The 22,717-nt window shown below is 53.1% G+C and overlaps 2 protein-coding genes across 2 annotated transcripts in view; both read left to right on the forward strand.

Moving 5' to 3' along the window:
- The window catches only part of LOC143692460 (uncharacterized), a 157,779-nt gene that overhangs the window by 78,151 nt on the left and 56,911 nt on the right, over nt 1–22,717 (forward strand). Inside the window, 1 exon segment of the mRNA XM_077172694.1 lies at nt 871–1,661. Coding sequence (XP_077028809.1) covers nt 871–1,661 — 791 coding nt within the window.
- Nucleotides 8,272–9,204, forward strand: LOC143692523 (olfactory receptor 14I1-like). Its single transcript, XM_077172766.1, has one exon. The coding sequence runs from the start codon at nt 8,272–8,274 to the stop codon at nt 9,202–9,204; it is 933 nt and encodes a 310-aa protein (XP_077028881.1).

Here is a 22,717-nt window from a genome sequence, read left to right on the forward strand (position 1 = left end):
GTGATTTGGAGTAGCTGTGAGCAACTGGAATCATGCTGGAATCAACTGGAAGTGGGAGTGACTGGGAGCATGCTGGGATCAACTGGGATATACTCAGTGAGACTGGGAGTCACTGGGATCATACTGGGAGTGACTGGAACCAGGGCAATGGCCTGGGCTGGGTGATGTGGGGCCTCAGGGAGCACAGGGAGCACTGTGACACTGCAGGGCCTGATGGAACCAGGGGGACATTGTGACACTCTGGGCCCGCCCTGGCCATGGGGTGTTTCAGGAGCCCCGGGATGCCCAGGGCAGCAGAGCAGAGCCCCTGGCTCAGGGGCAGTAGCTCCCCGGGACACCCTGGGCGGGCAGCAGGAGATGCCCAGGGAGAAGAGGAAGCCAAGGCCCAGCGCCCCAAGGGCAGCACTGGCTGAGGGACGGGGCAGGAGGGAGAGGCCAATGCTGGGACAGTGCCGGGGCTGCCCAGCACTGAGCCAAGGTTGTGTGACATCACAGGGGGCTGTGTGACATCATAGTGTTGGCTGTGTGAAATCACAGGCGTGGTGTGACATGATAGAGTTGGCTGTGTGACAAGCCACAGCTGGCTGTGTGACATCACAGACTAGGCAGAGACATCAACTGGGCTGTGTGACATCATAGAGTTAGTTGTGTGACATCACAGGGAGCCTGTGTGACATCACAGGGGTGTGTGGCTGTTTTGAGAAACTCCATGGCACGGGAATCCAAGGGAGAAGAAAAGCTACAGAGATCCCACAGGAGGAGGGGATCAAAACCCAGCCCAGGGTACTCTGAGGAGGAAAGACCCACCCTGAGCCAGGAAGCTGGACAGAGCTTCAGCCAGAGCTCAGAGCTGGTGGTCCATGGGCAGCTTCATGATGGGGAGAAGCCCCACAAGTGCTTGGAGTGTGGGAAGAGCTTCAGGCAGAGCAGCACCCTGATCAGCCACCAGATGATCCACACTGGGGAATGGCCCTATGAGTGTGGGGAGTGTGGGAAGGGCTTCAGCTGCAGCTCTGCCCTCATCATCCACCAACGCATCCACACTGGGGAGAGGCCCTATGAGTGTCCCCAGTGTCAGAAGAGGTTTCAGACCAGCTCCAGTCTCCTCCAGCACCAGCAGATTCACACCGATGAGAGGCCCTTCCGCTGCCCTGACTGTGGGATGGGCTTCAAGCGCAACTCCACCCTCATCAGGCACCAGCGGATCCACACTGGGGAGAAGCCCTACAAGTGTGGGGAACGTGGGATGAGCTTCAGCCAGAACTCTAACCTGATCTCCCACCAGAAGACCCACACCAGGGAACGACCCTATGAATATGGGGAATGTGGGAAGAGCTTTAGGCAGAAGTCTCTCTTGATCTGCCACCAGAGGATCCACACTGGGGAAAGGCCATACAACTGTGGGGAATGTGGGATGACCTTTAGTAGGAAGACCCAAATGATCATCCACCAAATGATCCACATAGGGGAGCAGCCCTATGAGTGCCCTGAGTGTGGGAAGAGGTTTCACAGCAGCTCTCAGCTCCTCCAACACCAGCGCATTCACACGGATGAGAGGCCCTTCCTCTGCCCCGACTGCGGGAAGGGCTTCAAGCACAACTCCACCCTCATCACCCACCAGCTCATCCACACTGGGGAGAGGCCCTACGAGTGTCCCCAGTGTGGGAAGAGCTTCACCAGCAGCTCACACTTGACCAGACACCAACAGAGGCACCAGTAAAAGAAGCCCTGCACATGCCCCAACTGCAGGAAGAGTTTAATGCACTGCTCCAGCTTTATCCCCCATTGGAGACCCCACGTTGGGAAGAGCCCTGGTGATCCATGTTCCCTGTGATCCATGCTGGGAAGACACCTGTACCTTTTGTTGCACCTGCCAATGACCTGACGTGGGCTTGGAGAACATGATGGTCTGGCCATGGCCCTGTCATTACATTCACTCCCACCTCAGGTCATTGCCAGGGGCGGAAAAGGGACTCTCTCTCTCTCTCTCCCCAGGGAGAAGGTGTCCTTTCCAGACAGGAGGAAATACATTGCCAGGAAGAACTAGTTGTTGATGTTGTAGTTTTCTCTGTAAATAGTTTTATTTATCCCTTCTGTTATCAATATTGTTTCTGTTCCTGTTTGTTCCTTATCTCGTTCCTGTTCCCAATAAATTGTTCTACTCCCAGCCCGGGATCTTTGCCTTTTGTGCTTTCCACAGGAGGCGGGAGGGCAGCGAGGGCAGCGTGGTTTTAGCGGGAGCAGGAAATTGGGGAATCCCATTCCTGAAGCCCGGCCCGTGGAAACCGAGCATCCCAGCTGGTGCCAGCCCTGGTGGCCATGGCAACCACCCCTGGCATGGGGTCTCCATGGAGCTGCCAAGGGACTGAGCATAGCAACAGGGGCCTGGTGATGGTTGCCATGGAAACTGACCATAGCAACAGGGGGCTGGTGATGGTTGCCTGCTGTAGAGAGCTTTTTGGATAATTGGTTAGCTGAGAAAGGACATTCCGATGTGATACCGATGGATAAGGGTAAGAGAAACAAGCTGGGAACTGAGCAACGGGTGCCCAATTACTGACAAAGGTCACAGTGACCTTCTCTAAAACGGGAAGACGGGGGAGAAAATTGCTTGCCAGAAAATGTAGCTATCCCAAGGTAGAGAAATTAGAAGAATGTACACATAGAAGCAAAATAATTGTTAAGAGATAGAAGTAGGTGTGTTTGATCATAGTGTTCTTTAACCAATAATGAGCTCAGATTTTGCAATATGCATAAGCTTCATTAACACTAATATAAAAATGTGTAAGCTTTCAATAAACTTCGAGATTTGCTATTCATCGCATATGGTGTGTCGCATCTCTCCCGCCATTACGACAGCCTGCTAAGGATCAGATTTGTCAGAGGCCCTCAGAGGGGTTCCATGGGGACTTTCCAAGAATCTCCAGGCAGTTCCAGAGCTGGAATGTGACAGGCAGGGACAGGGGCTCCATGGAGACCTCCCAGGGCTTTCTGGGGATGGTAAAGAGCCCTGTGGTCAGAGGCAGTCACAGCCATTCCATGGTGACATCCCAGGGCACCTTGGGCTGCAAAGGCACCCATCTGTCACAGGCACTCACAGGGGCTCCACGGTGACATCCCAGGAGTGCCCAGGCTGCCAAAGAGCCAGGATGGCCCAGACACTCACAGGGGTTCCTGTCATGGGCACAGTGGGAGCTTCAGGCAACACTTATTAGAGAAGCTCCTGTTGGGTCACAAGGTGCAAAAAGGATCCCCAATAGGCCCCACATATCCCCAAATGTCACCGTTGAATCAGTGTTCCATGGTTTCTTTCCAATGGAAAACAACCATCCTTATCCTCCAGTGTCCATGTCTGAAATTGGGATTCCACCTCCAAAATTCTGGATATCCAAGGGTTGCTCCCAGGCACAATCTGCCAGTACCATCAAGCCTGGGTGGCCTTGACCTCTGGTGACTGCCCCTGCAACACTGGGGCTGGGTTCTTCCCTTCCCATGGAGATCACTGGGACACTGTGGAGACCTCATGGAACCAAGGGGATCATTGTGGCACCACTGGAGCCCATGGAACCAAGGAGCCATGGTGACACAGTGGGGCTTCATGGAACCCAGAGACCATTATGGCTCTGTGGGGCCTGATGGAACCATGGAGACCATTGGGACCCTTCAGGGCCTGGTGTCACCAAGGGGGCATTATGACACCTCAGGGCCTCAGGGAAGCAAGGGACCATTGGGACACTGTGGGGCCCCATGGAAGTGAGGGAACATGGAACAGGTCTGGCTGGTTTGGCCTCCCAGGGGTCCCCTGAGAGGTCTGGCTGATGTTTTGATGTCAAGGGCTGCCTCTCATCAGCTCCTGGAAAACTGGGGCTCCGTGCTTTTCTTGCTATGGAAAAGAACCGTCCCCCTTTTCCAATGCCCATTGCCAAAATTGGAACTCTCCCTAAAACAATTCCTATATGCAAGGATATCACTCAGAACAAAATCCTGCTTGCTCTGGCTGGCCTTGGCCTCTGGTGGCCACCTCTCATCTGCCCCTGAAACACTGGGGCTCTGTTCCTTCCTTCCTATGGAAAAGAACCGGCTTTCATGTCCAGGGACCATGGCCAAAATTAGAATTTGGCCTCTCAATTCTGTATATCCAAGGACTGATCTCAGACAAAAGTAGCCAGGACAGACAGGTCAGGCTTGCCCTGTCCTCTCGTGATTTTCTTAGACCTTGAGCTGAATGTTTTCATTTGAAAACACCTTGGAGAGGGCCCAGAGATCTCCCAGGGAGGTATTTTGAAACCTCGGGCACATGAGCACTATATATGGACAAAGGAGCTCTGTGCTCTGTGCAGTTGTGGTGGTTTTGCATCACAGAATTGATGTCCTAAAAGAAGTTGCTAGCAGTTTTCTTCCATGTCTGACAAAAAACCAATCAGTAATTAGCTTTGAGAATTGACAATCTGTTAAACCACTAAGGAAACTGTACACGCCTCTGTGAAGACACATGTTAAAGATGGGAAAGCCTGGGAGGGTCTCTTTCCCTTCTGGCTGGCACAGAGGTAACAAGGCTGACCCGGTCCCATCTCAGCCAGGCCGGGCCGGGCGGCTCCTGCCGTGGGGCCGGGCCCCTTCCCAGGGACCCCGCCAGGCCCCATCGGCTGCCGGGCAGGGCAGGGGAGGCCGCGGGGCCGAGGCCGGGCCGGGCCATGGCTGCAGTTGGGAACATCTGGGCCCTGCTGAGCCCTGCCCCGCCGCCAGCCCGGGCCCAGCCAGGATCCGCCGGGCCCCAGGAGCAGCCCCGGGCCGGGCCGGCTCGGCCAAGATTCTGCCACCCTTGGGCTTCAGCCGCAAGCCCCGGGCAGGGGCAGGAGAAGCCATCGGCCCCCGGCCGTGCTGCTGCTGTGCTCTGGCCTGGCTGCTGAGATCCTGGCCCTGCCCCAGCGCGGCCCATCCTGACACAGCCCCAGCGCAGCCGCTGCAGAAACCTCCATCGTAAAACAGCTCCGGCCGCAAGCACCGAGCCCGGCCGGGGGCACGGAACCATCTGCAGGCCCCGGGTGAGATATGAACTCTTTCAGTGCTTCCATCCTCCCTCCAGTGAGAGAAAAGGACAAAGTGCAGGCACAGAGAGGAGCAACATGAAGACACCAAGGTCACTGAAGGGGAAGTTGAGTCCCAGATGGGAGGGATGAGGAGATGCCTTGATCTTGGGGCTGAAATCCTCTTGTAAAGCTATGGGGAAGGATGTAATTGATACATCAGACTCTCTTTTTCCCTATAACTAATTTAAAATATGGGGAGATGACCTGTTCAGCAAAAACCTCCATGCTAAAGTAGGCAAATGTTGAAGTAGCTGTGATCCCATGAGAAGTTTAAACAGAGAAAGAGAGAAGAGTAATGAGATCCTGCGCCCTCATGGAGAGAAGAAGATCTCTGTTCTCAGAGATGAAGATGATTTCAGAAATAGATGAAGAGATTCTTTGCTCTTGAACAGCTCATCTTTAAACTCATACCCCATTAGTTGACATGGCCCATAAAAACAGCTGTGGGAAAAGCTGTGAAAAATGGGAGGGACTTCACGATTGCAGATTTTCTGGGCACCTGCTCTTCGTGGGAATTGAGAGCCACAAGAGAACTTTTTTCTTATGGAGAAGTCTCCATAGCATGAAAGAGAGACTCCTCTCCCTAAGTGAACTGAAGAAAGACTGTTCTAGATGGTGTAAAGTGACTGAAACTTTCAGGTTTTGTCTCCATGCATTGTCAGGAAGAAAGAAAAGGTTGTAGGGAGAGGAGAAGTGTTCATATTCTTATTACTCTTTCTTCTATTTACTGGTAATAAACTTTTCTATATACCCTTTTAAAATTTTGAGCCTACTTTGCTTTTCTCCTAATCCTATCTCACAGCAGGAAATGAGTAAATATATTCCAGTGAGTGCAATGGTAATTAGCCAACACTGATCCCACTGCACTAATAGATGCATTGGCTGAGAAATCTCAAATTAGCAAACCAAAATCACTCCAGATACAGCCCTGATAAACTGCATTAGAGCAGAGGGAAATCAAGGCAGAGCCATGGTTTGTCAGGACTTGCCGCATCCTGATGAGCCCTGTGGTGCATTTGGAGCTGAGCCCTTGAACCTCAGGGCCTGAGAGGAGATTGCACAAACCTTTCCAGGAGTCAAAGTCAGAAGAAAACACCAAAGTGTCTCAAAGCATGAATGGGTCTCAGTGAGGTCCATGCCCAACACAGGCTCCTCATGGACCCCTTGGAGGAGACAAGTGGAGTTCAGGATGGCACAAAAACCTCTCAGAGTCTCAGTGTTGGAAGGAAATTCCAAACTACCTTAAAAAATGTGAGAAGCTCAAAGAATTACTGAGCACCACTGAGTGTCAGAACAAAGCTCTCCAGGGACTCATTAAAGCAGATAATTGGGGCCATGATTGCACAAACCTCTCACAGAGTCTGTATCAAAAGGGAAACACCAAGTACCTTAAAAAAACTGGAGTACCTTAAAGCATTAATGAGCCCCACTGAGTGTTGTTACTGACAAAGCCTCTCCAGGGACTAATTACAGCAGATAATTGGAGGCCATGATTGCACAAACCTCTCAGAGATTCCAAGGCAAAAGCCAAACTCCAAGTCCTTTGAAAAAGCTGCAGTCCCTGCAGGGAGCATGAAGGAGCCCCCAGGGCCATTGCTGAGCAAGGCTCCCCAGGGACTCCTTGCAGCAGATCCTTGAGGCCACTGGGATGTGGGCTAGGGGGGGATGCTGAGGGCAGCACAAGGGGCTGACAGTGCCCAGCCTGGCTGGGGCTGTGCCAGGAGGCCCCAGGGCCTCAGGACAAGGTGTCTCCTCCCAGCCCTTGCTGGCACAGACCCTGCTGTGCCCCAGGGCACCAAGACTTGGCTTCTCTTTGTCCCCACCTGTCATCACTGCCTGCAGTTCTCTGCTCTGCCTGGGGCCTGGGGACACTTGCTCAGTCGTGTCCCTCACTGGGACCCATTAAAAGTCCAAGAAACTTTGGAGTTGGATTCTGCCTTGGAGTTCTGGAAAGGTTTCTTCAGCTCCCTCTCAGGGACTGATGTTCAGGGCCTGAGCACAAAGCCCCAGAGGCTGATTAAAGTCCTTGTGCTGTGTCTGTGCTGCTGAGCTGGGCTGGGCTCCTGGCACAGAGGCAGCTCCTGCTCACCAAGAAGAGCTTCAAAAGCACATTTCTCTTGATGAGCAGCTCTTGTGCCAGCCCAGCAGGGCTGGGGCACTGCCTGCAGCCAGCCCGGGCACAGCCCAGAGGCACAGAGAGCTTCAATCAGTCAGGGCTGGGAAGGGGCTGAGAAGTGCCTGGGGCACAATCACTGCCAGCCCTTGGCACAGGAACCTCTGGCTGCAGGACAATGCAGCTGCAGCTCCTGGAGCCATCTCCTCAAGCTGCAACATGCCAATGCCTGCAGAGCCTGTGAGTACATTCTCTGCTTGTCTCTTGTGCAGAGCAGCCAGGGGTGCCCAGGGCTGTCCTGCAGAGCAGGGTCCTGCAGCCCAGGGTGCTGTGCTGGGGCAGGGACTCTGCTGCCTGCCAGGGACAGCTCTCAGCCAGCCCTGGCAGCTGCTCCCAGCACTGGGGGACAAGATCTGGGTGGCAGGAGACAGCTGGTGAGGCTTGGGAGTGTTCTCCTTGTGTGGGGAGGATGCTGCATTGTTCAGGACTGCTCCCAGCATGGCATTTACCTGCAGAACATTTCCAAGTAGATTATACAGGGAGCACAGCAAGGCAGGGGCTGCATAAAAGGGAAAATCCTGTTTTCTTAATCTACTGCTCTGGGTTGCCTGGATGGGATATTGCACATAGATATTCATCTCTCAGATCATGTTGAGAAAAATAAAAATATTTTCTCTCAGATGTGAGTAAACCAGGCACTTAAGGAAATCAGCACAGGGCCTCTCAAGGGCATCCTCAGTGTCGCTTTTCCAGCCTCCTCAGGGTTGCTCTGACGTTGCCATCAGAGCCTGCAGAGCCAGAGCTGCCCCTGTGCAGTACCTGAGCTGGGAGGGCTCTGCAGGACAGAGCTGAGCCCCCAGGGCTGGGCTGGGCTCTGGCAGCACTGGCAGGGCCCAGCCCTGGGCACAGGGAAGCAGCTGCTGGCAGGGACAGCTCCAGGCAGCAGAGCCCTGGGCAGGCAGTGGGGGGAAAGTGCCCCCAGGCTGTGCTGGGATATTTCAAGTCCTCTCCACACCCAACTATTCCATGATTACTTTTCTTACAGATCCCCATGCCAAGGTGCAGCAAATGTCCAACAGCAGCTCCATCAGGCACTTCCTCCTGCTGGCATTGGCAGACACGCGGCAGCTGCAGCTCCTGCACTTCTGCCTCTTGCTGGGCATCTCCCTGGCTGCCCTCCTGGGCAACGGCCTCATCATCAGCGCCGTAGCCTGCGGCCACCACCTGCACACGCCCATGTTCTTCTTCCTGCTCAACCTGGCCCTTGCTGACCTGGGCTCCATCTGCACCACTGTCCCCAAAGCTATGCACAATTCCCTCTGGGACACCAGCAACATCTCCTACACTGGATGTGCTGCACAGGTCTTTCTGACTTTCTTCTTCCTTGGATCAGAGCTTGCCGTCCTGACCATCATGTGCTACGACCGCTACGTGTCCATCTGCAAACCCCTGCACTATGGGACCCTCCTGGGCAGCAGAGCTTGTGCCCACATGGCAGCAGCTGCCTGGGCCAGTGCCTTTCTTTATTCACTGATTCACACGGCCAATACATTTTCCCTGCCCCTGTGCCATGGCAATGCCCTGGGCCAGTTCTTCTGTGAAATCCCACAGATCCTCAAGCTCTCCTGCTCCAAATCCCAGCTCAGGGAACTGGGACTTCTTGCTGTTAGTGCCTGTTTAGCACTTGGTTGTTTCATGTTCATTGTTTTCTCCTATGTGCAGATCTTCAGGGCTGTGCTGAGGATCCCCTCTGAGCAGGGACGGCACAAAGCCTTTTCCACCTGCCTCCCTCACCTGGCCGTGGTCTCCCTGTTCCTCAGCACTATTATCTTTGCTCACGTGAAGTCCCCCTCTATCTCCTCTCCATCGCTGGATCTGGCACTGGCAGTTTTGTATTCGGTGGTGCCTCCAGCCCTGAACCCCCTCATCTACAGCCTGAGGAACCAGGAGCTCAAGGCTGCAGTGTGGAGACTGATGACTGGATGGTTTCACAAACATTAAACATCTGGCCAATTTCTTTAAATCACTTGAAATAAAATTCATATTTGATACTTCTTCTTGGTTTCATTTTGGAAGTTCTTTTTCTTTTTTTTAGTTTTTTCATATTATCTACAAAGAAATGTCAATCTTTGTGCCATTTCTCATTTTGTTTCTCTCCACCTTCCCTATGGCCACAGACTGTGTCAATGAGGGGTTGTGCTCTTGGTGGCTTTAAATGAACTAAAGGATCTCCTAGCAGAGTTTTCTGCAGAGATGCCCTTTAGTTGCCTTTTGTGAAGCTGCAGCAGCAATGTCTGTGTGCAGAGCTGGGGGCAGATCAGTGCTGGCCCAGCAGTTCTGCTCCTGCTGGCCACACCATTCCTGATCCAGTCCAGGAGCCTTTGGCCTTCTTGGCCACCTGGGCACACTGCTTCCTCATGTCCAGCCTGCTGTCCATCAGTCCCTGCAGGTCCCTTTCTGCCTGGCTGCTCTCCAGCCACTCTGTCCCCAGCCTGCAGCACTTGGGCCAAATAGCAGGGCTTGGCACTTGGATTTGTCAAACCTCACCTTGTTGGATTCATCCTCTGGATCCAGCCTGTCCAGGTCCCTGTGCAGAGACCTCCTACCCTCCAGCAGCTCAACACTCACACCCAGCTTGGTGTCATCTGCAAAGAAGTCCTTGGTTCCATGGGGCCCCTCAGTGTCACAATGGCCCTTTGATTACACCAGGCCCTGCACTGTCACACTGGTCTCCTTGGTTCCATGGGGCCTCAAAATGTGACAAGGGACTTCTTGCTTCTGTGGGGCTTTACAGTGTAAACAATGTCCTCGTAGGTGCTGCAGTTTCACAGTGGCCCCTTGGTTCCATGGGGCCCCAGGGTGTCACAATGGCTCCATGGCCACATGAGGTCCCACACTGTCACCATGGTCTCTGTGGTTCCACAAGTCCCCTCAGTGTCACAATGGACTCCTTGTTCCCACAAGGCCACACAGTGTCACAACGTTCTTCTTCCAGATTCCTTGAGGCCCCATTGTGTCACAGTGGCCCCTTGGTTACACAGGATCCTGCAGTGTCACAATGTCCCCTTGGTTCCATGAGGCCCAGCAGTGTCAGAACAGCCCCTTGGTTCCACTGGGCCCTGCAGTCTCCCAATGGTCTCCTTGGTTTTGCAGTGTCAAAATGGTGAAACCCCTTGGTTACACGAGGCCCTGCAGTGTCACAATGGCCTCTGTGGTTCCACGAGGACCCAGAGTGTCACAGGGCACTCCCTGGGTCCATTTGGCCCCACAGCACCACCATGGACCCCTGGTTCTCTGGGGCTGCACGGTGTCACCATGGTCCTCTTAGCTCCACAAGGCCCTGCAGTGTCACAACGGCCCCAGAGTGTCCCAATCATCACAGAATGACAGAATCAAATAGGCTGGAAAAGACCTTTGGGATCATCAAGTCCAACCAATGCCCTAATACTGCCTTGTCACCCAGACCATGCCACTGAGTGCCACTGCAGAGGGACAGTGACTCTGCCACCTCCCCCCTGGCCAGCCCATTCCAGTTCCCACTCACCCTTTCTGTGAAGAACTCCTTCCTATTGTCCAGCCTGAGCCTCCCCTGGTGCAGCTTAAGGCTGGGTCTTCTTGTCCTGCCCTCCAGCAGATCCACACTCACACCCAGCTTGGTGCCATCTGCAATTTGTGAATGCTGCACTCGATCCCCTCACCCAGATCATCAGTGAAGATATTAAACAGGACTGGGCCCAGCACAGATCCCTGGGGACAGCACCAGTGCCTGGACACCAGCTGGGTGCAGCACCATCCCCACCACTCTCTGGGCCCAGCCTCCAGCCAGCTCTTAAATCTCCCAGCCAGGAGGGAACCTGCCCAAGCCGTGGGCTGCAGCTTTTCCAGGGAATGCTGTCAGAGACAGAGTAAAAGGCTCTGCTGGAGTCCAGGCACACAACATCCACAGCCTTTCCCACATCCACAGGTGGGTCACCTGGGCATAAAAGGAGACCAGGTTGGCCAGGCAGGACCTGCCAGCCCTAAATCCACGCTGGCTGGCTCTGATCCCTGGGCCATCCTGTGGGTGCCCTGTGATGGCACTCAAGGTGATCTGTTCCATAACCTTGCCAGGCACCCAGGTCAGGCTGACAGGCCTGGAGTTCCCCAGCTCCTCCTTCCAGCCCTTCCTGGGGATGGGCTCACACTGGCACCTCCAGTGCTCTGGGCCCTCCCTGCTGAGCCAGGACTGATGGTAAATGATGGAGAGCAGCTTGGGGAGCTCATCCACAGCTCCCTCATCTCCCTGGGATGGATCCCATCTGATCCCATAGACCTGTGAGCATCTGAGTGGCTCAGCAGGTCAGCAGCTGCTTCCTCCTGGATTCCAGGGGGCTGTTCTGCTCCCTGTGCCCATCTACCAGCTCAGGAGAACACTTGTCCTGAGGACAACCTGTCCTAATATTGAAAATTGAGCAAAAAAATGTGTTAAGTAGCTCAGCCTTTTCCTTATCTTTAGTTACTATATTCTCTACTGCATCCAATAAAGAGTAGAGGTTCTTCTTCTCCCTACTTTTGCGACAATTTTTTTTTATAAAAACCTCTTTTTTACAGAAGCTGCCAGGTTAAGTTCTATTTGAGCTTTCACATCTCAACTTTTCTTTCTGAATAACCCATCAAAATCCTTAAATGCTTCCTGCGTTACTAGTCCTTTTATCCCCTGAGTTCCCACAAAAGCTCCATGGGCAGCCAGGCCAGTCACTTTCATCACCAGCTCATCTTTTGCCACACTGGGACAGGCTGCTCTTCTCCCTTAAGATTACTTCCTTGAAATGTGTCCATCCTTCCTGGACCCCTTTGTTTAAAGGGCTGTTTCTTTTTAAGAAAGTCAGTACCTAATTCAATACTCCCCAAATCAGCGTCCTAAACAGGCCAAAGTCTGCCCTTCCTAATTCCAGTGTGGAAGTTTTGTTGTTGCCCCTCCTTCTTTCACAGAACACTGAAAACTTGATTATTTCATGGTCACTGTGCCCCAGGCAGCCTCTGAGCCCCACATCTGCCCCCAGCCCTTCTCTGTCTGTGAACAGCAGCAGACAGAGCTTTCCTTGGCAGTGGGAGTGTTACCAAAAACTCAGTGAAACAGAAAACTCCTTAACCCCAGTGTAGCATTAAGAAGCAGCATTCTTTATTCAGCTGGATGCACAGGGGAGAGCTCCTCCCAAAGCCGTGCAGGCTGAGTACAGGAAAGTTTCAGGTTTTATTCTGTATTTTGCTCACAAATTCATTGACTGTCCTGGGCTAAACACACATATGATAATCATTTCCCCAAATCATTGACACATTTCCCCTCCTTTTTACCCAAGCATTCCTCTGTCCTGAGGGTCTCTCTGCTGGTCCCTGGTGGTCGTGGACCCCAATGTTCCAGTGGGCCTGGCTGAGCTGGCAGGACCCTGAGGCTGCTGAACTTCCAGTTCCCCTTCTCACACAATGGGCCTTGTGTGGTTTCCATAGGCCTGGGGTTATGGAGAACAAGCTCCAGCTGTGAGCTCACCTGGTGCAGACAATTGATCATCTGGTAACATGAGGTCACAGAGTGGGGTATGACATCACAGAGTGGGTTATGAAAGGTCATTGAGAAGCCACAGCATCATAGACTGCCTCTGTGACATCACAGAGCAGACTATGACATCACAGAGCAGGCTGTGACATCACTGAGTTGGCTGTGACATCAGAGACCAGCTGTGTGACATTAGAGAAGGGGCTGTGACATCACAGAGCAGGCTGTGACATCCCAGAGGGGCTGTGTGACATCCCAGCAGGGCTGTGTCAGGTCACTGGGTTGGTCACTCTGCCCCAGCTCCCCCTCACAATTTCTCCCAACAAGTCCAATGCTGTCCATGCCCAGCGGGGTCCCTGTCCCCCGGGATCCCCCCGGCCCACCTGGAGCCACAGCCTCCACCAAAGGATGTTCCACAGGATCCACCCCAGAGCCTGACATGGGGACAAGGGGCCAGGGCTGTGTGACCAGGACATCAAGGACGGGGATTCTCCAGGTCACCGTGGCCTGGGTTGGGTTGCCCAGGGCAGGAAAGATGTCTGGCAGCTGGAGCAGGGTCTGGGAAGGGCCTCCAAGGTGGGGCTGGAGCCCTTGGGCTGTGAGCAGAGGCTGAGGGAGCTGGGCTTGTCCAGCCCAGAGCAGGGAAGGCTGAGGGGCTCCTCATCCCAGCCTGGCAGTGCCAGCGAGGAGGGGATGGAGAACACAGAGCCAGGCTCTTCACCGGGGGCCTGGTGGGAGACAAAAGCCAATGGGTGGAAGGGGAAAGAGGGGAGATCAGCCAGGACAGGAGGAAATGAAATGAGTCAGGCTGGTTTCAGCATTTCCTCAACACCAAAAGCAGCCTGACCTCCCTTCTCCATCCACCACTGACAGCTTTGCAAATCAGGAATTGTTGGAGCTGTTTTGCCCCCACTCCAGGATGAGCATCCTGATACAAGAACTTAATTGTGTTTCTATCTGTCACAGAACCACATTTGTGTGAAAATAATGTTAGAATGGAAATGTGGATGGAGGACACATCAGACACTGCTGGGACTTTGAACATAGCTCAGGGAAGAGTGTGATTGTTATTAAATTTTATCCTGTTCAACCATGGTCTGTTGGCCATGTGGAGAAACTTTCTGTGCCTCTGAGTCTCACCAGTTCCTGTCCCCCAAAGGACTCAAACCTGATGAGTTGTGGTTCCCACTCCAGTGGCTGCACTTGCACCTCCCTCCATCCCCAGAGCAGAGCTCCCTTGTCCCAGAGAGTCCCTGGCAATGCAGGGATGAAGGAAACAGGACAGGCTGTGGGGATCAGGGGCAGGGCATGCCCAGGGATTTGGGGTGGTTGTGAGCCCAGGGCAGGACCCAGCCCTTGGCCTTGGTGAACCTCATCCAATTGTCCTGGGCCCATGGCTCCAGCCTGGCCAGATCCCTCTGCAGAGCTTCCTGCTCTCCAGCACAGCCACACTCCCACCCAGCTTGGGCTCACCTGGGAACTGACTGAGGGTGCCCTCAATGGCCTTGTCCAGATCAGCAATAAAGAGATTGAACTGACCTGGCCCAAATCCTGAGCCCTGGGGACACCCCTGGATGTGACTCCATTCCTCAGCTTCTCTGAGTGCCAGGGGTTGGATGAAGGAAGTCCTGGGTTGTGGGTAGGGACAAAGTGTGATTGTCTGCCATGAAGGGTCTTGATTTTCAAATCAGTTGAAACTGCATTAGGAGGTGCTGGCGGTCACTATCAAGTGGACATTGCTGATATCTATCTATAAACAGGAAAAGAAAACTTAAACAGGCAAAACAATTCTCTCTGCATTGTTTTCAATGTAGTATATTCACTTTGAATACAATTGTGAAATGTGTCTAATTAACTAGAGAAGAATTGAAAACTTCAATTATTCCCATGGGCTTTTCTTGTTTGGGGGTTTCGAACAAATGTTTATGAGCGTTTGTCACTGAATTCCTGAACTGAAGAGCTCAAGAAAGAAGAGGCCTCTGGAGTAATAAAATTAATCAGCAACCTCCAAGTGGCTGAGGATCCATGCCCATGAGAGCAGCAATGAACAGAAATGGACACAGCTTTGTGGCTGCTGTCCCAGCTTTGGCATGGGCCCTGGGCCTGGAGCAGGAGCAGCTCTTGAGGGCCCTAAGGCCGGGGCTCTGGTGCTGCCCTGGGCAGATGGGATGGCAGCAGGGGCTGCAGAGCTCTCAGCACCTCAGGCCGAGGGAAGCAGGGCAGCCAGGGAGCCTCCTTTGGCCTTGGCCAAGCACCTTCCCCCATGGCTGGGGCTGAGTCCTGTGGCAGCTGCAGCTGCTGCTGTGGCCTTGGCAGGGGCTGAGGCCGTGGGGCCAGTGGCCAGAGCAGCCTGGCCTGAGCAGAGCTGTGGGGCCAGAGCCGGCTGGGCTGGGCTGGGCTCAGAGAGGCCCTTGGTGCTGCCCAGAGCTCAGGGCAGCTGGCAGAGCTTGCAGGGAGCTGGGCTCCGAGAGCCTGGCCCAGAGGCCGGCAGAGCCCGGGGCAGGGCTGTCTGTCCAGCCCCACAGGTGCCAGGGCTCTGCAGGAGCTGGCAGAGGCTGCCCAGCAGGGAGGCCATGGGGCACAGAGCCCCAAGGCTGCTGTGGGCACCATGGCACAGGGGCCGTTCCCAGCCGCAATGCTCCTGGCCTGGGCTGGGCCTGCACAGGGGCTGGGCACTGTTGCAGACATCTTTTCACTAAAAATCCGTTCTTTAGGATTTTTCCTTCTGAGAAGCTAAGAGGCCTCAGAGACAGAATGTAAACAATGGTTATCTGCTGCTGTGGAATGCAACAGGTCCACCTGTGATTGGCCCATCTGGGATGTTTATAATTAATGGCCAATCAAGGACCGAGCTGTCTCGGACAGAGTCCGAGAGAGCTGCCTTTGTTATCATTCTTTTCTTTTCTATTCTTAGCTTAGCTAGTTTCTGAGGAAACCTTTTCATTTCCTATTTCTTTTTAGCATAGGTATAATGTAATATATATATCATAAAATAATAAATCAAGCCTTCTGATCATTGAGTCAACATTCTCGTCTCTTACTTCCCCTGAAAACCCCTGTGACCACGGTCACATTAACCCCTGCTAAGAGTCAGCCCTTTATCTTCTACCGATGTCTCTGGTGTCTCTTGTGCTGCCCAGGCGCCCAGCCCAGGTGCCCTCAGTACCCTCGGGGCACAGAGAGTGTCTCCCCGCTGTCGGCCGTGTCGGGGCTGCCCCCGGTGTCTGCCGACTCGGGACTGGCCCAGGGTTCCTGAGAGGCTCCCAGAGGGACAGAGACAGTGATGCTGGTGGCAGCACCAGGAAGCTGCCGGGGTTTGGCTTTTTTTGCCAGAAAATTGCTGCATTTGGGTTGTGCCAGCACTGGGAAATTGCCAGATGTGGGCACTGGCAGTGCCAGTGCACAGCAGATCTTGGTGGGGAATGTTCTGGCACTGGGAAATTGCCAAATGTGACCTTTCTGTGCCAGCAAACTGCTGGAATTATGCTGTGCAGGCATCTGAAAAATTCCGGATCTGGGCACTGGCGGTGTCAGCAAACACGAGATCAGAGTAGTGTAGGCACCAGGTATTTGCCTGGTTTTGGCTTTCTTTGCCAGAAATTGCTGGACTTGGCTCTGCTGGAACAAGGGAATTTCCAGATCTGGGCACTGGTGCTGGCAGCAAACAGCAGATCTGGGCGGTGCCAGACCCAGTAATGTTGGACATGAATTTGTAGAGAATTTTTAAGGTTTAATAGAAGGTTTCTATAGGATGTATACAAGTGTCACAATCCATCCTTACGAACAGGTTTTGTGATGGTTCATGGGTTGATCTCAGAGTGCAAAAAGCACCAACATGGTACAGGGGGCTGCAGTGATAATCCAAACAAATGTACCTTTATTGAATAACCACGACAAAATGCCTTGGGGAGGAATTGGGGGAAAGGGAAAAAGAGGGAGGAAGAGAAAGGAAGGTGTAGAGCTACCAAACATAGAATGGGCGAAGTCCTTCAATATGCAGCCAATGGAGTTCACCAGGTCACGTCTGGAGAGGTCTCAGGGTTGCAGTTCATCCAAACTCTTATTATACTCTTTTTCTTGATGGGGGAAGGGGTAAAACTTGAAACTGAATCAAAGGTAGTCTATTGTATTTTTGGGGGAAAGAATGGTATTTAGAGAAGGGTACACACAGTCCATGTTCTCAGCAGTGGGCGAGAGCCATTGTCTTCTTGGTCCACTGCTCACACCTGCAACATCCATCTCGCTTTGGTCAGCTTGCCTCCCCCACACACCTCCCCCAGGTTGGGGGTCTCAGTCCCAGTCCTTGGAAAGAGTGGGGGGGGGCCTTTTCCCATAGGGATTTCATGTCCTGGTCTTTGATGGAGAGGCTTCTTACGTCTCAGTCTGTCTGTCACAGTGGTTGTAAGACAAGTGAGGGATCTTCTGTGAGGGACCACCCAAAACTCAGGAGAAGTCCAGCCAGGCCGAGAGGTGGGACAACTTCCAAGGCTATTGTTGCAAAAAGGGCACGGTGCCCCCTTCTTCCTTTCATTGGGTTCAGTGTAGCATACTGCAAACACACCTGTGAACCCCATCCTGTCTCCCCTCACTCACCTGGGACCTGCTTTGCTTGGAGAACTGGCTGCAAACAGCCAAAGAGGGATTTTGACTTTTTAATTTTTTGAAGCAATCTAAAACTCCTGAGTTTCCCCATTGCAAACAGACATCCTCCTCAAGTGTGTGCCAAGCCCAAGCTGCCACCAAGAGCACTCCAGACCTGCCTGGGCCAGCTGTGAGGGTGGATCATCATCCCAACCTGCACTGCGCCATTGCAAGGGGCTGTTGCCATGGACACTGCAGGGACCCCACTGCTGGCTTTGGGTGCCATGGCAACCCCCATCAGTTCAGGTTTCCTTGGAAACCAGCCCGAGGAGCCATTTCTGCAGCCAGGTTCCATGGTCCCCTGCCTGCAGAGCTGTTGCTGCCCTGGGCTGCCATGGCAACCCTGAGGACAAAGCAGTGCCAGGGCTGTTCCAGGTACAATTGCAGTGACACTCGTTGGTGCCACCAGGTGCCATGGCAACGGCCACGGGGACCCGTTCCTTAGATTGGTGCCATGGCAACCAATGCCCGGAGCCGTTGTGGTGGTTGGTGGCCATGGAAAGCTGCCCTGGGCCCCTTGCTCAGGGCTGGTGTCAGTGCCCAGAGCCAGAGGGGATCCCTTGCTGGGGGCTGTGCCATGGCCACCTGCCCTGTGCCGCGCTGGCCGCTCGGGCACCAGGAACCAGCAGCCAAGGGCACTGCCAGGGCCAAAGGCCAGGTCAGCCAGACAGAAAGGGGCAGCGCTGGGCACTGTTTCCATGGCAACCGGCACTGGGGGGACACCTGGGTCACCTGGCCTGGCAGTTGCCATGGAAAGCCCTGGCAGGCACTGAGGGCACAGCCCCTGGCACTGAGACACTGCTGGGCCGGGTGCTGAGCACAGCGCTGAGCACGCAGAGATGGTTTTGTTCTTGCTGAGCTGCAGCACAGCCAAGGCCTGTCCTGCCCCTCGTCCAGCCACGCTGGGGAGGGGCTGGGGCTGCGGGGGAGCTTGGCAGGGGACACAGCCAGGACAGGTGACCCCAACTGACCCCGGGCACAGCCCAGAGCAGAGCACATCATGCTCAGGGTATGAAGGGGGGAACAAGGAGGAAGGGGGAATTTTGGAGGGAGGGTTTCTGCCTTCCCAGGTAACGCTTAGGCAAGAGGGGGCCCTGTTTCACCAGTGGGCAGGGTCACTACCAAAGACACAGACACCAACTGAAGGAATTGTGTCATTTATATCATGCACAGCTGCAAAGAATTACAAAAGGAAAAGCTCAGCAAAGCACATCATCATTAGCAAAGAATTACAAAAGAAGCTCAGCAATCCATCAGAACTCATCATTACATTTTGATGACTAACCCCTTGGTCAAATACTAGAGGTGTTTGTGGCAGACAAAGATTCTGGCTGACTATCAAGGTACAACTTACAGACACCAGCAGTACTTTAGTGACACCGTTCTTCATTCATTTTTCTCAAACTCATTTGAGTTAGGAACAACAATTCTGCTGTCCATGGAGCTGGCCCCATGTTAATTCCAGAATAATGCCCCCAGGCCCTTTGCTGTTCAGCTTTACCATGCTGTCTGTGGCTAACAAGGCCTGGGGGGGCCCTTTCCCCTCTGGCTGGAAGGGGCCGGGTCCCAGTCCCTGAGGGGCACCCGGGCTCCTGGATGCAATTCCTGTGCAAGTCCCTCAGTGTCACAGCAGCCTTCCCATGGAGCCCCGTGGATCAGAGCATTTCCCAAAGGGGCCCTCGGGGCAAACAGGGAGATTTGGTCTGGCAGCATGTGTAAAACAATATCCTGTCAGATCTCCTTGTTCTCACACAGAACACTTGGCTGCAGGGACACATTGCCATTGTTCCTGCCCAGGTTTCAGGACTCAGAGTTGTCTTTCCCAGGAGCTGCTCCTTCAGCTGCCTCGGGAGGGCCATTTGGCCTCCGGACCCACACTCGGGCTCCATTATTAGGGCTGCTGGATCCAGACCCTTTATCTCCACAAACAGTGGTGATTGCAGGTGGATCTCCTTTTTTCACAATCCTTCTAAACATTGCAATATTGATAATTGTGCTACCCTGTCATGGGTTTGAATAATCCCATCTTGTTCACTTTTGTTTAACACAATTCCTTTAATTTCTCCTTGATATTCTGCATCAGTTCCTCTTCCCATGACATGAACTCTTTGTAAGGCCAAGCTCCAAGGGAGCAGTTACCAAAGCAAAGTGCCCTGGAGGAATCTGAATTCCTGTTTCAGTATTGATAGCTCTCATTTGCTTTGAATTTATCCAAACTAATTCCAGTGCATGATGGCCCAGCCCTGCAGCCTCTGGGCTGGCCCTGCCAGGGGCCATCACAGCCAGAACAATTTCCCAGGCAGCCCAAGTCTCACTGCCCATGGTTGGATTTGCAAATTGGGGGCAGCTGTGCACAGCCAGGGGGTTTCCATTTCCCCAGTGGGCCATTGTTAAGGGCATGGAGCACATCTGGGAGATGGGTTCTCCATGGGCAAAGGTTCCATCTCCTCATTTTTTCAACTGCTTTTTAAACAACCCCTTTGCCCGTGCAACCAATCCTGCAGCTTGTGCATAGTCTGGTACATGAAAAACCCTGCAGGCTTAATCACTGAATTTTTCACAGGAACAGACAAAGAACTCTGCATCACAGTATCAGCAAACCCTGTAAAAACAGCCAATTTCCTCCCTTCCTCCTTTTTTCATTGTATACAATCTCACAAAGTTGACCACTGACATTAGGGTCCTGGCCAATCCTGTTCTGTAGGGTATTAATATTACATCCCTGAGCAGCCAAAGCTACCAAATTAGTATTGTCAGAACTACTTCACATTATTATCATTTTATATGTAGATATACATATTGATATAGATAGACAAACCTAGACATACATATAAAAATATATAAAAATATATATATGAAGGTCTTATTGTACTATAAATACATACATAGTTATTTATTATATTGATATTTCACTGGCACAAATGCAGCTGAGCTCAAGATTAAAACCTTCTTCTCTTGCTCCATGTGGGAGCATTCCAACAATAATTGTTCCTTCTGAAGCTGCTGTTTCCAATGGACTCTTAACACATTCATCTTTGTCTGCCCAAACCCACAAGTTCTTTTCCTTTTCCATGTGCAATTTTTGGATGCATTTTAAGCCATCCAGGGCTGCAGCCTCTTTTACCCGACTGCCCCACTGCTCCCACGCGGCTCCGACCTCAGCCCACTCCAGAGCCAGGGAACTCCAGGGAAGGGCTTCCCATCTGGGAATTTCTGATGGCACTGATTCCTCACATTGAAACTGAACAAGTGACATTTTGTTGGGATCTGGCCAGACTGGGCCAGTTTTGTTTTGCCAGTGGGCAGGGTCAGCACCAAAGACACAGACTCCAACTGAAGGAATCAGTGTCATTTCCTGCAGTTCAGAGCAGCAAAGAATCACAACAGGAGCAGCTCAGCAATGCACCCAACCATCCCCACCAAAGATTGCCTGCAGTGATTGAGAAAGATCCAGCCCCAGTTACCCTCAGCCTTTACCATTCCCCAGACCCACACAGCAGCTGGGGAAGCTGTCACAGCCAAGGGCTGCAGAGCCACTCCTGGGCACTGGCAATTCCTGCAGGTGCCTCCAGCCACAGGTGAGGCTCCAACCCCGCTGGGAGAGGGCCCAGCTCTGACAGTGCTGAATGGACAAACTGACAGCACTGCTAGTGTGGCAACATCTGGTTTCATCCTCCTCTTGGGTCCCTCCCAAAGCCTGGCCAGGGCCCAAGGAGGGACCAAGGGAGGTGACTTTGGCCATTCAGCCCCAAACAAGGCCAGATGTCAGATTTCATGGCCTGGTCTGGCTTCTAAATACACAAAGGTCAATACATGTTTCACTAATGAGTGGCTACATCTATCACAGTGCTAATGACCATGCACATTTCATCAGGGAGCAGATACAAAGATAACCTTTGGTTGGAAGGTTCATCCAGAGGCCACCTTTGGCTCAGGGCCTGCTGTTCAGGCCTCACTCAGGGCTGCTGTCCAGGCCTTGGCACTTCAGGGACGTGCTTTAGTGCTGGGCTTGGCACTGCTGGCTGAGCGGCTGCACTGGGTGAGCTCAGAGGGCTTTTCCAACAGAAAGGATTCTGTGATTCCATGATTTTATCCACTGCATTCAGCTGGGTCCACGTTAGCAGCATTCATTTGCTCAGAAAGTCTCCTCTTGCCCAGCTCCTGTGGCCTGAGGCTTCAGCTCCTTCAGCTCCTGGTGCTGAGCTGCTCATGCTGAACGAGACAACTCGGAGAGAAGAGCACAGTCCATGCAATTCCTTCTGGGACACGGAGAGGGGAGGCTGTGCAAACAGGAGCATTGTTTGCTGTGGCCTCCTCTCTGCCCTTCACGCCTTTCAGTGCTTGGAACCAGCCAAGAGCTTTGCCAAGAGTGCAATGGAGCAGCTGTTCCTGCTCCTGGCTCTGGCTCTCTCCAGTCTCTGCCCTTGCCTGCTTCTGTCCCTCGTGCTGTGCCCTCTGTTCCCCCAGGGCTGGCTGGCTGCTGCCCAGGACTGTGGCACTGGCACAGATCCAGTGCTCCAGACCCTCCTTTCTGTGCCCTTGCAGCTGCCTGAGCACAGCAGCCTTTTCCATCTGCAAGCTCCCCATGGACAGGGAGTGCCCAGCTCCGTTCCTTGCACAGCCTCCAGGAGCCCAGGGCTGCCATCTCAAGTCCCTGCTGGCACTGGGGGCTCCCAGGTGCCTCAGGCTGCTGTGACACCGCTGCACACGGGAGGGAACAGGGGCAGGGGCTGTGCTGAAAGTCAGCTCCATCTGCTGCTGCTGCTGCTGCTGCTGTGGGGTCATTTGTGCAGCCCTGGCCCAGAGTCGGGGATCAGATCCTGCCAGTCTCTTCCAGCCCTGGCTGCTCAGAGGTTGGGCCCTGGAGCCTCAGGTGGGCAAAGGCAGCTGCTCCTGGTCCCTCTGTGTGCCCGTGTTCAGCAGTGCTGCTCCATCAGTCTGTGCCCAGCAACGGGGAAAAGCCTCAGCCCTGCAGGGCCAGGAGCTGCCGGGCTCTGCCTGAGCAGCTCAGCCAGCAGGGAGGGAGCTGCTCCACACGGGAACCAGGAGCAAAGGACATCCCTTTTATAGGACAGGTTTTCTATTTAAAGGAAAAAAAACGAAAAAGGGAAAAAAATAGGTAAATTGTAAAAGATAAGAATAAAATCCAAGTGTTAGTGAAAAAACATAACATAATGTTAGTGAAAAAAACAAAACATAAATGCAAAGTTACATTCTTTGCATTAAGAGCTAAATGATCTTTTTAAAAAGAGAACTCAGTTATTTATTTTGTAAATGTGCTGATGGCATGGATCCATCCTACTGACCTCAGCAGCCTTTTAAAAGATTTTGGGGTTTGTT

This window comes from Agelaius phoeniceus (assembly GCF_051311805.1).
Source record: "Agelaius phoeniceus isolate bAgePho1 chromosome W unlocalized genomic scaffold, bAgePho1.hap1 SUPER_W_unloc_1, whole genome shotgun sequence".
Classification (NCBI taxonomy): Eukaryota; Metazoa; Chordata; class Aves; order Passeriformes; family Icteridae; genus Agelaius; species Agelaius phoeniceus.

Bases quoted from the DNA above. Each gene is read 5' to 3' on its own strand.
- LOC143692523 (XM_077172766.1), top strand. From the start codon at position 8,272: ATGTCCAACAGCAGCTCCATCAGGCACTTCCTCCTGCTGGCATTGGCA.